Source organism: Bombus vancouverensis, chromosome 6 (genome assembly GCF_051014615.1).
Source record: "Bombus vancouverensis nearcticus chromosome 6, iyBomVanc1_principal, whole genome shotgun sequence".
NCBI lineage: Eukaryota > Metazoa > Arthropoda > Insecta > Hymenoptera > Apidae > Bombus > Bombus vancouverensis.
The window spans coordinates 4,936,010-4,950,173 of NC_134916.1; the positions used below are offsets into that span (position 1 = coordinate 4,936,010).

Genomic DNA, 14,164 nt, shown 5'->3' on the forward strand with positions numbered 1-14,164 from the left:
CTGCTGGCCGGTTCTTCTGACTGGCCGAGAGTCGATCGTTTCTTTCGAGTTACGTTAATACCTGACCAGGCTATCCCACCCATCGGAGCGAGGACAGGCACGCAGAACCGTGGCAAATGCAAATGTCGCGCGTCTCGACTCCTCGCGTGCTCTTCGTGGGATCAACGATCGTAATCACCGATGTCACGGGCCGACTTATTGGTCGCGATACGTCTAATAGATCGATAGCCGGCCATTATTACGCATCCCCCTGCTGTTCAACCGCCAGCGGCCCATCCTACAAATAACACGCCGCGTACCTTTTCTAATGAGCCAGCCGGACGTGCACGTGACCGGATCTTCGCGCGCTTCGATTTTACGCGCAAACCCCCAGGATGATCTTGACGACCAAACGACCGTGTTTCCGCGAGAACACGAACGCGTTTCAAAATCATCGTTTATCAGTTTACTTCGAAATAGATTTTGTTTTATCGATGATTAGTGTACTATTGTTTCGGCAATTATTACAGTTAATAAGTAGTGTTTAATTTGATGCAGGGTATGGTTACATTGGGTCTTGGAACTTCTGTTTCTATTATATTTGTCCTATTCTTGTTTGTATATAGTGGAAATCCATTTATATGGACTTGTTAGCAGACAGATATGTAATTTATGTAATAGAAGTTTCTACGTCTTATGATTTTTCATCCATACATTGTAGTAGGAATTCACGTTCAGACAAATAGATTTAACCAGCAAGAATTCATTTAATTAAACACTAACTATAATTTCGTTCGTATAAGTGAAACTCATATAAACGGTGTTTTTGTTGTTATAGAATGTGAGAAGCAATAGGCAAGTTTTGAAAGTTTGTATAGTAAAACACTAGCACCTAAAAAATCTGTAGTATATTTAATTAACGAAGATAATGTTTATGAATATTTACTCAATACAGACTGAGATAAATCGCTAAATTGAGAAAAATGTTAATTAAATATAAATAATTAATAGACAATTTTAAGATATGCGTAATATCTGGTCGTTTAAGAATTAATGCGAATATTTAATTCCGACGTTGATTTTCTACGATGGTATAAGTCTTTCATTTTTTAATAGGACAAAGATATTAATTACCATAACTATATACGGCAAATGGCATTTACCGTACACTAGGATCATAACAAATGCGATGATGGGAAAGCGATAAAGTTTCAGAGTGTATATATGCACATACATTAGTAATCTGTTAATGTAATGTAATTATAGTCTTTACTATAGAAAATAGTTACGCGTGTATTTGAAATAAAATTTTATCTCGCAAACATTTTGAAACACAATAAACTAAAGACAGTTTTTCTCGGTACTCACTACGTATTCTGATACAGTGAATTATTGCAATTATGATTCGATGAGGACGAACGATGAAACATCGCTGCAATTTTCTACCGATCACGCTACGCGATTCAGCATACTTAGATATTCATATTTTAATGATGCAATATACAAGAGCGTGTTATCTTCCTAGTGGAAACATAAATACGTTGAATCGTAAAATATTATTAATGCAAAATTTCAACAATGTTATATCTATCGTTTGCACACGATGCGAGATTGGACCTAATCTTACGATCTAACTTAATTTTTATTTCGTTCTGGAGATGCTTCGTATTTCTTTCACGTTATAAACGTCTTAAAATCGATCAAAACACTCCTAATAATAAACAGATTTATACTTGTAAGCTGAACTGATTGACGACTGTGGTTGACTTCAGGGACGAAAGGGTTAAAACCTACTAATAACTCATCGAAGCGATTACTCACCACATGAATGCCCTCTGCGTCCCTCCTGAGATCACCACTCCTCTGGCCAGCCGTGACAGCGGCACTCAAGTGATTATAGTGATGTTGATGCAACGTGTTGAGCGTCTGCGTGTATGGATCGCCGACGAGGTAATCGAGATGTTGTGGCTGGCCAAGACCCGGATGTTGAGGGCTCGCCGGCGCATGATGATGCGAAGGGAACGGGGGTGGAAAGTACGGTGGTTGAAAGTCGGAGGCGGTAGGTAACGATGCGCCCCCGTGATGGGGCATCCCACTGCCGTTTCCATTGCCTCTGTGACCGTGGTGATGAGCGCCGGAATACGGCGAAGAATTTCCACCGCCCAGCGAGGAAATACCCCCGTGACCAGTTAATCGGTCCTGTTCACAGAAAAATTCATTCATTAATATATATATATATATTACAAGATATGTTAGGTACTTGCTGTCGTAAAAAGTATTTTGGAATATCTTATGGTAGAGCTCAGACATTTTACTCTTTTCGTAGCTTACTCGTACAGTTTTTCTATAATTCACTCAGTTTACGCTGTTATCATTCTCCATCGCACTTTTAAATTTTAATCCCTTAACTAAAAATCCGTTCAAACACCAGCTGCAATTTGTTTGTGGTTAGACGGACTGATTTATGTAGTAGCGCTTAAAGGATTAAAATTTTCTCTCATGAGCAAGTTCAATTGTTTCCAACAACGTCATATATAGGGGCACATCAAAAGAAAAAGAAACGCAGGGAATAAAAAGTAATAACCATAATAAAAGCGAGCAGAGATACGCGCGTTCTTCGACACACATTCACGTTCGTCGTCGACCGTAACTTTCGCCGCTATTAAAAAATTGCTGGCCACCAGTAATTGCGGTGACTAATGTGCGCTGGTATCGAGAGAGAAGAAAAGAAAAAAAAATCATGTCAGCGGCGTTGGAGGTCTGCCATTACTATAAACGACGGGTATATGGAACAGTGGCGCTTATTTCTCGAAGGTGGTGAACATAAATGCGAATAAATACTATACAAATCTTTTGGCACATAACGTAACGAAAATAACTTGGGGACGGAATATAGGCGCGGTATATATCTTTCTTGAGGAAATCATATGAGAGTTAAACGAGCGACACCGACCACCAAGCTCTCGGTAACGCGATAAAGTGTTATTAGGAGTGATAAGCGACCACGAGGAAAACTTGTCGCTTGATCATGAACGTCGCTTCTTTCAGGCACTCATAAATCGATAGCGATTTCCTCCATTCGGTCGTGCAATTTTCGATAATTTATCCTGCATCAAACTATAACGGATGACACGAATAAGAAAGTTTATTTGAAATTCTTTGGACAGTGGCAGGTGAATAAAATGTATCAATTTTTAAAACATGAAAAAGCATGAGACGAGGCCGCTTTTATAAACGTTTCGTAATTCTTCGTGTGTATGTGTGTGTATGTGTGTGTATGAGGAGTAAGTTTTTAGTTTAATTAAATTAAATTTGTTGTCTTGTACTCTGACATTGCAATTTTCGATGGTCCAATAAGATTAATTACCAAACTAAATGATTAAGATAACTTAACTGGTCAGATAATTTATATTTCTGACGTGACAATTTATTTACCCAGAAACTCCATGCTTTACAATGTAACATCTACATGTAAAATATACTATGTCATACTTATATCGTAAAGACCTAAATTATAGATTGAGCTAAAATTAATTCGCTTACTTTTTACGTTTTAATTGCGTATCTAAAGACGTTTTCGGTTAAGAAACAACCTACTTAACATATTCGATAAAAATTCAGTAAAATTGGTTTCTATCGTGCATTTGAATAGTCTTCCTTTCTTATAAAAGTATGCTTCCACTAAAATTAACACGTTCAGAAGAATTACTTCAGAATTGAGAGACAGAAGCTTCCGGTACGTCGTAGAAAAGGATAAAATTACAGTGTTCGAACGTTGTTATAGAAAGTTCATAAATCTTCTATAATCACTTTACATTGGCATTAAGTGGGCTTAGGAATTTTACGAGTAAATAATTATTGTTTGGGGCTGATTATCAATTTTCAACTATTTTAGATATAGTCGTTTCCGATATTTTCTTCGAATACATCTTTCTAATTTTTGTTCAACGCTGTTACAAAATTTCGATAAACATCTTCGTGTTAAAAGCTAGGCATATCAGAATCTCTACGAACTATCGACTGCATGAAATATCAGTCACAAATCGCAAGATCATCGAAGCAAATTGCTGAGCTGTGATTAAGCATGTTTCACCTTTGAAAATATAGCGAACTGTATGTACAAATGTACTTTTCAGTCTGCATAATTGGTTGAAACGAAATGAAAGGAAATATTATTATGTGATTATTGATAGACCTAGGATAATCAAAAATATATTTATAGTTTACAAATCAGTAACTAAATATTTTGAAGATTCCACAAGTATTAGCAAACTAAGCGTTTAATAAAAACTCTATTCGCTTATCTTTAAACTAATTTTTTTTTAACATTACGAAATTTCGTTTTTCGCTAGAACACAGGTAATGTATTTTCAAAATCAAAACTCAGAATTCGAATCATACGACCGGACAATGCGCAAATAGAATCCACGTTCGTTATTTCCAAAATTACGACGCTTTTGCACGGATTCCAAAATTTTTCGCTCGATGAAAACGGAACCCAATCTGGTCCACGTGATCTTTCGATGGAACGATTACGCGATATTATTCAGGTAGATAGTATCGATCTGTGATGTATCTGAATATCGGCAGAAAGGCTTTCTATAGACATTATACCGGTGCAAGCCATTAGGTTTCTGTTCTGGTGATACGATCTCGAACATCTCTATAAGCAACGAAGGGCCAACGCGTGTACCTTTTTTCCTATTCATACGACGGTCCATTTGGATGTCACTTGTCGATTCTAATTATATAAGGCAATTTAAAAGCGAATGCCACTCGTGAATGAGATGAATTTTACTTAATGGTAGTGTACGTTCATCTACACGATGATTATACGCTATTGATTAGAAACTTTGTGAAGACTTGTTCAGACATAAAGTCGTCAGAAATATATATTAGTATACTCTTAAATAATATTTTGACTTCGAACATTTCAAAGCTGTGGTATCACCAAACCAAACCGAAAGACAACAAGCGGTATAACATTTGATCTCTTCGCTAATTTCATCCCTAAGAACATTTTTCAAGAAAGACTTTCGAACGTTACAGATAAAGTATTTGATAAGCATACTATCCATGCAGGGTGAGGTATGGATCGCGACCCAACAGTAGGAAGAATTCGATTATCGAGAAAACTGTTCGTAACGGAATTTAACGATGGTAGGTCGAAAATTGAGTGGAACGACCCGTTATAAAAGGAAACTCTTACTTGGCCAAATACCATAATCTGGCCTAATCTGCCCGATACCGACGTTTAATGAGACAAAATTCAGCTTTGTCGCTTTCCAAGTCGCTTTCCAAATCGTTATTTCGAAATCTATGTCGGGTAGACAGGGCCTGGGTCATTGCAACAGACCGTTGTACCTCGTTTTATTCCGTACGAAATATTTGTCGTCGTTTAACGAACCGCGTCGTTACGAACCCGTGCACAAGTACCGTTTCATCTTCGATGCCAAACGGAGCCCCATTAAGGCGTATTTTAATTTGCAATAATGTTTGTTACTCGACCATTATAGGTTTGACTTTCACGTGTCTGGTCCACGTTCCAAACGGACACGCGTCATCAATTTCTTACGTAGTTATACATCTGATTTGAATATATCGGACAGTTAAATTTTCCCATTTAAATAAGATCATCGAGAGAACGTTTCGATTCGTATTGTTGTCGTGAATACCTCTTAGATTATCAACGTTACGGCTTTATATTCGTCGTACATATTTCCATTTCCTTGAGAATTATCTGTGGACAGCGTGTACAACAAACTGTTCGTCGTGCAGGATAGCTTAATCCAAAATTGGATGCGACGTTTCGCGTATTCGGAAAGAATATACGTAAACGCGATCGCACACGGAGAAATGATTTAAAGAAACGTAAAAGTTGCAGTTTGATAGTGAATCGAATTTACAAGCACGGTATTATACAGACATTATACAAGATAGGAGGATCAAATAGGCAAATGCGGGAACCGTTTCTTGTGGAGCAGCGGAAGAGACAGTAATTACAAGGCTAGAAAAATACGACGATACCAATGAATTTTAAAGAAATAGTCGCAACAATAATATTCCAGTTACTGTCTGTTTCCAAGTAATCTCGTGGATTCAACTTCCTCGCTGAATAATTAACTCGAATGCCGGTTATTCGCCGAATCGTGTCCTTTGAAAGCGTAAAAATCATTTTCGTATTGGTTCGATACCGACATAAGGCTGTAGAAGATTGATCGAAGCGAAGAAAGTAATGTAAGAAGTCAGGAACTACATAGATCGTGGCGCAAAAAAAAGACGACGATCGTTTAATAACAAGCTCGATCAAAACGATCTGACACGATACACGCATAAAATTTCGGCTGGAGAGCAACCTGCAAACGACCGATTCATTTCACAAGACGCATAGCCGAACTTTCCAGCTGAGATCGCTATTGATAAGGTCGGGAGAAATCGTCCTTCTTGCAACATATGACATGTAGACAATTAATAACCAATAAGTCGGCCCCGTGTCGAAATCGACAGATCGTAGATTACGAATAAATAACTAGAAAAGAAATTAACTGTGTTGAACGTTTGTGAGAACTCTCCGACATTTTTTTATTTACTGTATCGTTCTTAACCTTCGATAGCGGTAGGTAACCTGAATAATATATATATTATGCAATTATACTATTCCATTGTCACTAATTTAGTTCCATTTTCATTGTCAAAATAATGAAACTGATATTTATGATAATTTCCTTTTTATAAGCCAAAAGAAATTCATTATAGAACGTCAACACGTTTTATGAAATACTTTGATAGAATTCTAAATGTGAATAAAAAAATTATGTATATTAGAAGATTTAACTAGATAGAAATAGTACCTAATCTTTAACACTTTGATTTTCTGCTACGCCTACTTGTTCGACGATTACGGCAACGAGTATTTTTATTGCGCAGTGAAAGTTTTATTTCTACCAACTATCATAGGATCACGTATCATGGAGAGTATTAACTTGAAGATCGTAGGCGATAGATATATGGAAAGAGTTTGAGATTCAATTGCTCAAAAGTCTAATACAAGTATCTGTTTTCATTACTAAATTTCACGATTGATTCTACTAATATTGATTGGATCGTAAGAAAAATATTTGTTTTACGATGGTGATTGTGAACTACGTTATAGTATGAATTACTCTTTACGTTTTATCGAGATTGAAGCTGATTGAAATATATTCTACGATGCAGTTTCGTGCAAATTCGAGTTAATGGTGAATTATGTTTTCATATATTTTTAATACATTACTCAAGCGTAATCAGTGCATGAATAATGCTTCGAAGAAACTCTGCTCAAACAACTTGCTTCTCTTCGAGTAACGAAATTGGATATAATTTGTATCTTTTCATAGATAAATAGATGATTAATCGCAAAATTGATTGCTATCGTCGCTACGCTTTTATAATCTACATAATTACACTAGTTTTTTTCCTCGCAAACGTTTAAATTTCATCTGTTATAAACACGAATAATTGCACTTGGTTATCGCATCGAAAACACTATTAATAAAATAATCTCCATCCAAAATCGCGAGATGACGGAACTATCTTAGAAAAATCAGTGCTTGCATAAATTTCATCTGCTTCAGATCATTAAAGGTATGCATTCGATATTAAGAATGAATCGAGCACAGAAAATCATAGGATTTTCAACGAAAACGCACCTCGACCTCGATCACCGTGGTCATGTCAACGTGCGGCGCGTAACAGAGCGCCAGCTTGTCCGCTGTCGGCGCTTCCGTTCGCGGCGGGAACATCCCTAGGATCTCCAGTTTGTCGGTTCCAGTGCCAGATCCGTTACAATCGCTAGATCGCTCGCGATAATCACTTTCGAGCACTATTTCCTCCTGCACATCACACAATCACGATTCGTTGTCATCTGTGCACCACTTCGCGACGATTGTCGTTTTTTAAACACACTGTGCACTGTGATGGTTCACTATGGTGGTCTCCTTCAACCAATAGGGTAACAACTAAGTTTCTCGTTTCATCGAAAAGCGATACTGTTACAAAAGATTTAAACTGTAGAGCACCGAGTGCAACTGCGTTCCCTTCATTACTCGAAAAGTATTTTAATGTTCGAGAGTAAATTGTAGATTCAGAAGAAAAAGCAAAGATAGTTTGATCGAATGATAAGTAACGTTAAATATCATTTCTATGGTTTCACGAGAGAAACAAGCAAAACCAGGCACCCTTGGCCGCGAATTTACCAACCAATCATCGCATCAAAGGCATCAGCCTCCAGCCAAGAATCGTTGCCCGTCGCAAGCGGAACGAGTGAGCGGACACGCGCGAGCTCGTGCATGGTCGCTTTTCGAGGATCGTTCGCGCATCAATTTCGAGGGTCGCGTGAACGCATTCGACCACCTCGTCGTTGCTCCAACAGACGTCGAGTCCTTGCAGGCACCACGCCGCGGGGAGAAGTCAGAAAACGCGAGCAGAGAGCCAGAAGGCGAAAGATACCGAAAGACCGCGAGAGAAAAGTCAAAAGTTCCGTCGTTCGTAGGCTTTTGCCGGATGAAGGCGAGCCGATGCGAAAGAGAACAGCTGATCGGCTGATCGAGCGTCGTGTTGCGGCCGACCGACTGAACGACGGGGACGACGGCTCGCCGTACGAAAGTATAGCTAAGAGCCGTGTGCCAGCACGACGAGAGGACGAAATGGGAGGTGGTACGATGTGCTCTTACCGAGAGCTACTACTACTACTACTACTATACCACCACCGGCAGCCACCACCACCAGCGACACGGGCGTCGTCGTCGGCAGCTGTGCACCACCACCACCGCCACCACCATCGCCGCCTTAAGAACTCTGCCCTACCAGACCTCTGGCCTACGAGCGCCAAGGATAGGAGAACGGAAAGGAGAGAGACTCTCGTTTGTGCACGCGTACAGACGACGACCGAAATTTCGCCCGAGGATACGCGCCACCACGTGCAACTACTCCTAGAGCTGCCCCACCAGACGATCGAGCGGCTACGATCCACGAGGGGACGTCCCATGACCGAACGAATAGGAGAGATACCTCGCGGCCTCGCGCGACGCTACCAACGACGCTACGAACCACGTGAGTCGGCACTCCCCGATCGACACGGGACCCTCTACGCGGTTTAACCAGAGCTCAGAACTTTGGCATGCAAGTTTTTAACCCCTTTTGAACTTGTTCCCCTAGTCGTTGTAAGAGTGACGTGATTTTGAGTTACGAAAAGTATTTCATTTGCTTTATGAAAAGCAAGGTATTTCTAGTTTGACACGAACAATAGTAATATTTCATCGTTTCGACGGGAGAACATTTGGACATCTATGACAAAAAGTAATACATCATATTATAGACAAGTTAATCAACTAGTAACGGAACGTTATATATATATATAAATAGACGATTCACATTTTAAATCATAAAATTCTTATTGCCAGTAGGGATACAGAAAAATGATTAAGCAACATCGGAGTACATAATTAGATTCGCACAGCGACGAAGCAACAGGAAGATTCTCTCTATCAAAACTTTTGTGTTCATAGTACATTAATAATTGATCTAACGCTTTCTGATTGAATGAAACGATGCTAAATCATAGAAGTATTCCTTTTGAAAAATATAAGCGAATTTCCTGTTCTTCCTTCACAAAACCGGGTTTTATTAAAAACCAGCTAAAATTCAAGCTATTTCGTGTTCGCATGGATTATAAGGATACTCGAGGATATTTTTATTTCAGATTCACTTCGTTTGAAATAAATGATATTCTCATTAGGTATTTATTATGTATAATAAGGAAACATCGTTAACTCGAAGTAACGAATTAAGGGGAATTCTTAATTGATATAATAAAATTATAGACCATTACTTTCAAATTTACTATGTAAATTATCTAATCTTAAACGAAACGAGAATGCACTATTTCACCGCAGAAACTTCCGCAATACAATCTATAAAGCTGAGACGGTTTCTTTATTAGAATAAAGATTCCAATTCCCAATGCAGATTAATCCCTTGATGAAATTCAAACATACGTTGATAATTACGCTTAACAGTGACATTCAAATTGTAATGTAGCTCTTATCGAATCACGGTCGTCTTGGATATATCGTGATATATTGTATCAAAGATATTTATTGCTACAAGAGACTAGATCGTGACACCCGATAACGGGGAGATTCGTTATCGTATTCGGCTCCTCACCGCGGGAGGTGAACGTATTAATTAAACGGCGGCCAGAAATGGGTCCCCGGTACGTCTCCAGCCGCTTTTCCGTCAACGCTCATTCATGCCGGGAGCCGCAATTAATTCGCGCAAGGTGAAAACGGCCAGCGTTATAGGTCGTCGACTCGCGGTCCGTAATTTATGCCGGTGTAAATTCTGCCACGTAATTACGCCACAGAACGCCATTCACGACTGCAACGAGAGAAGCGTCGCGTCGTCGTGAAAAGACACAGTCGACACCTGAATACAGTTGGCACGTAAGTCAGGGGCAGAGATAGCCCAAAGAACAAGGACTCGATCGCACTACCAACGATTTTGTTTAAAACTGTTAGATGCAGTTAAATCTTATGTTTAAAAACATTAGAACGTCAAGGTTGCGTACTTACGATTTTTAAAAATATTGGAATGTTGGGATTAGGTATTTGTATAATTTAGGGAATTTGAAGCTTTTAGCCTACAGATTTGAGTCTTGTTGTAATTTGAATGGTATTTAGAGAATTTCAGATTCTTCAGTGCGACTTTGAGGAATATTAGAATGTTCGAATTAAGTACTTATAGTTTTTAAAGATATTGGAATGTCAGGATTGAAGATTTACATCATTTTTCGAGTATCTTTAGAGACCAGTTTGTTATTTCATTAATTCACATTTTTAGTTTCGTAGTATACTACGAGATTCGTATAAACTACACAATAAACTCATTATTTAATCAACTTAAAACGATAGGGAAAATTTGATGTCCGATTTAAAGCATCTCAGTCGACGATTCATCAAAAGTACCATCGTAACGGTACTCCATCGACAACTCATATTCGCTAAAACAAACAACCGAAATCTCCGAAGAGATCTATCTATCTGCGCACTGATCATTTCTCATTAACCAAAAGTAAATTCAATAATTCAGCTTTCTCGAAATAAAATCCTTTAAGATCCACGTTGAGATACGCTCAACTTGTCGACGATGCTCGCGTCAGCCGCACGAAAATCGCGACCGAGAGCTTCTTGATTAATGGTGTTCGACGCGAGAAACGTGATAACCACTCGACACGATTCTTACTCGCTCCTACTAGATGCGAATTAGGGAATTCGATTTCGTTTCGATCAGTAGTCAAATTGACGCTGATAATCGGTTTCCGAACAGCTGATTAATCGTGCCTTTCCTTTTAGAGTCCATACCTATGCATATACAGAAAATAACAGAGACGATTGAAAAAACGATCATGAAAGAAGAAACACGGTAGGAGTTCCTTCTAGGAAGGAAGCCGCAGGCTACCAATCACGCATCGTGTTGTCATTCGATGCAACAAGAATTTATTGGGGCATCGGCAACTAATTTGTCCTGCTAGGTTTCTATCGAGTATTTTTCAATTTCGTTCAACGTTGTCCATCAGTGGAAACTGCGGTCTGCGGTCGTGAAATCGGTAAACCAAATGGAATCGTAAAGCCTGCTCGGCCAACGGAATTAACGCTGCCGCAAAGCGCACCGATTACTCGATCGCGTTAAACGATCAACCGATTTGTTTGCGGACTCGCGATACGCAACCAATGCAACTTGTTACAGAGCATGACTCTTGATAGTATGTTTGCTTCGATGTTTGTTTGCTCGGAATTAACGCGAATTAACGCAGTTGGTGAAACTGTGAAACTTATTTCTATGTTAGTAATATTAATTTATAAAGAAGGACGAGGAAGAATACAAAAAAGTTAATCTTCTTTTATGTCAGTACGACTTTAGATTTCATATAAACGTAAACGTTTTAAATATAAAAAAGGAGAACTATTTGGAGAAATACACCTTATATAATAAATTACAAAAATATTGTTGACAGTTCAAACGATTTTTAATTTATTTATTATTATTATCTATCACAAGTAACAAACGGAATAGTTTGCTCGTTACTATTGTGCTTTGTGGACTTTGCATGATCGATTCCATTCGAGGCTACGATCCGATAGCTACACTTCCGAGAAAATTTCTCGATAGATGCAGTCGTGCTTCTCTAATCGCATCATCAGGTGTATTAAATCGCTAGTTTTAGCGTGGAATTTATACGATTTCAACAGTCCTATTTGATAGTTCCATTTGAAAAAAAGTCGGATGATCTCACGTCTCTCCTAAGGGTATTTCTTTTTCAATTTTGTTTGATTTGCTCGATTATTTGACAGATAATTTAATTTGGTCACACTTACGTCAGTTCTTTATTATACAGTTTTATAAGAAACGAACGAGGCGCGATTAAAAACAAGAAATATCTAATTATTGTAATTTTCAATGTTGTTAGTTAATCGCTAGATGTTTATAGCCTCTTTTTATTCGGACAAACGTTGTTCATCATCTTCAGGGCCTCTGTGACATTATGAAATTACACGTAATGCTATTTCCGTCCATGTAATTTCAATACACCGATTACCAATTCGTCGGACGATGAACATCTGTTTCCACTGCAGATTAGAAAGTGATTTAGCGTCGTGTATTCCGGCCTTCCAACGGAACAACGAAAGGCGGCCATTTAAAATTTAGAAAGTAGTCAAATTCGTCGCAGTTGACTTTCAGAATTACGCACCTTACAATGCTTGAATCCTTAAGCGATTCTACGAAGACTCAAGTACCTCTTCTCTGCCATAACTGGTGTTATAATCTATGACACGATTTGAGAAAAAATTATTTATCGATTTAAATTTACACTTAATACCAGGTTTTTCCCTCGAAAACTGTATGAAACCTGAAGGTATACATAGAACAATTTGCATTGACACGAGATGGCTGTTGTTTTTTTTTCACGAAAGTATCTAATCCTCCAGGTAAATTCATCATCCGTGAATCGATTTATAACTGTACTCACGTTAACCCACGCTAGAACGTTAATCCTCCTTGTAAATACATACTTCTCCGTTATTTATCGCACTGTTGGTACGTGGCAGAGTTAGCAAGATACGTGGACGAATCCTAAAAATACGTTTTTTTCGAAAGCCGGCCATCGGATATGTGTGTTATGGGAAGAAGTAGCGTGAGAGTGAGCTGTCGATAAAGAAATAGCCGAGGTGGTAATCATCGGTAATCTTCAGTCCGTTACTTACGCAAAAGCAGTAATTGCCACTGTTACGCCGTGGATTAGTTCGGAATGGTTACAGCTGGTTCGTTCAAGGAACGTGTTATTTAGTCGTTCATTCAGCTACGATATTCGATGATTCGCCGTTTCATGCCACCATTAACTCCGAATAAATTGTGCAATGGCTTTACGTGTGCCGTGAATTTTTGTGTTTTTCTTTCAATGTTCACGTAATTCGCGTATTCCTTATTATCTTGTACAATTACATTATCAAAATAGTTAGTCTATGTTAATGGGAGAATATCGTAATAAGCGTTACGCGAATGTTGCTTTAGCACGAGTTTCCGTAAAGCACGGTTAATAGTATGAAAAATTTCATCAGCTATGTGAAAGTATACCGAATCTTTAGTACTGTGTGCACTTTAATAATCGAAAACACTTTAGAATATCCCTACGATCCTTCGATGTTTTGAAATTTCAAAATAGATTAATAACAATTTTTAATGGCATCGAATACATTCGCTGAATCAAATGCTGAATCCATAAAATAGAACACATGGTTACCGCAAACCTGCTGTTTCCTGATCGAGGGTAGCGACCGAAGGTACTTCAACGATTACAATCGTCGTGTATAAAGATACGCGGCAGTGTTCGGGTATGAAAGGCACGTACAAGTCGAACGAAGAGAAGACGAAGCCGAGAGAGGAGTCGAAGAAAGAGCTCTGGATGACGATGGTGGGAGAGGGAAGTCGCTAAACGACATTCCAAGCGGACCATCCAGCGCCACCCAACGGTAACCAACGCATGACGCCCTTATCTTACCTCGTGTTACCGCACCTTTCCTTGCGTTACCTTAACGGATCAGCCACGGTCAAGGAGAACGTCGATTTCGCGTCGTATCGCGCCTCCGAA

The 14,164-nt window shown here is 38.8% G+C and overlaps 1 protein-coding gene and 1 long non-coding RNA gene across 3 annotated transcripts in view; both read right to left on the minus strand.

Moving 5' to 3' along the window:
• TfAP-2 (transcription factor AP-2) overlaps window positions 1-14,164 on the minus strand; it is an 85,547-nt gene that overhangs the window by 43,445 nt on the left and 27,938 nt on the right. The window contains exons 1-2 of one of the 2 annotated variants that reach the window (XM_033340822.2): window positions 7,668-8,705; window positions 1,801-2,178 (exon numbers count right to left, since the gene is read on the minus strand). In XM_033340822.2, coding sequence (XP_033196713.1) covers window positions 1,801-2,178; window positions 7,668-7,760 — 471 coding nt within the window. In that variant the 5' untranslated portion in view covers window positions 7,761-8,705. Of the gene's footprint in view, window positions 1-1,800; window positions 2,179-7,667; window positions 8,706-14,164 lie in introns of those variants that run through there. The other variant, XM_033340820.2, reaches the window with a different exon arrangement.
• LOC143302869 (uncharacterized) lies at window positions 12,634-13,486 on the minus strand. The gene is made up of 3 exons (XR_013058698.1): window positions 13,046-13,486; window positions 12,767-12,841; window positions 12,634-12,644 (listed from the first exon to the last, which is right to left on the minus strand). It is a non-coding gene; the product is annotated as an uncharacterized LOC143302869 (long non-coding RNA).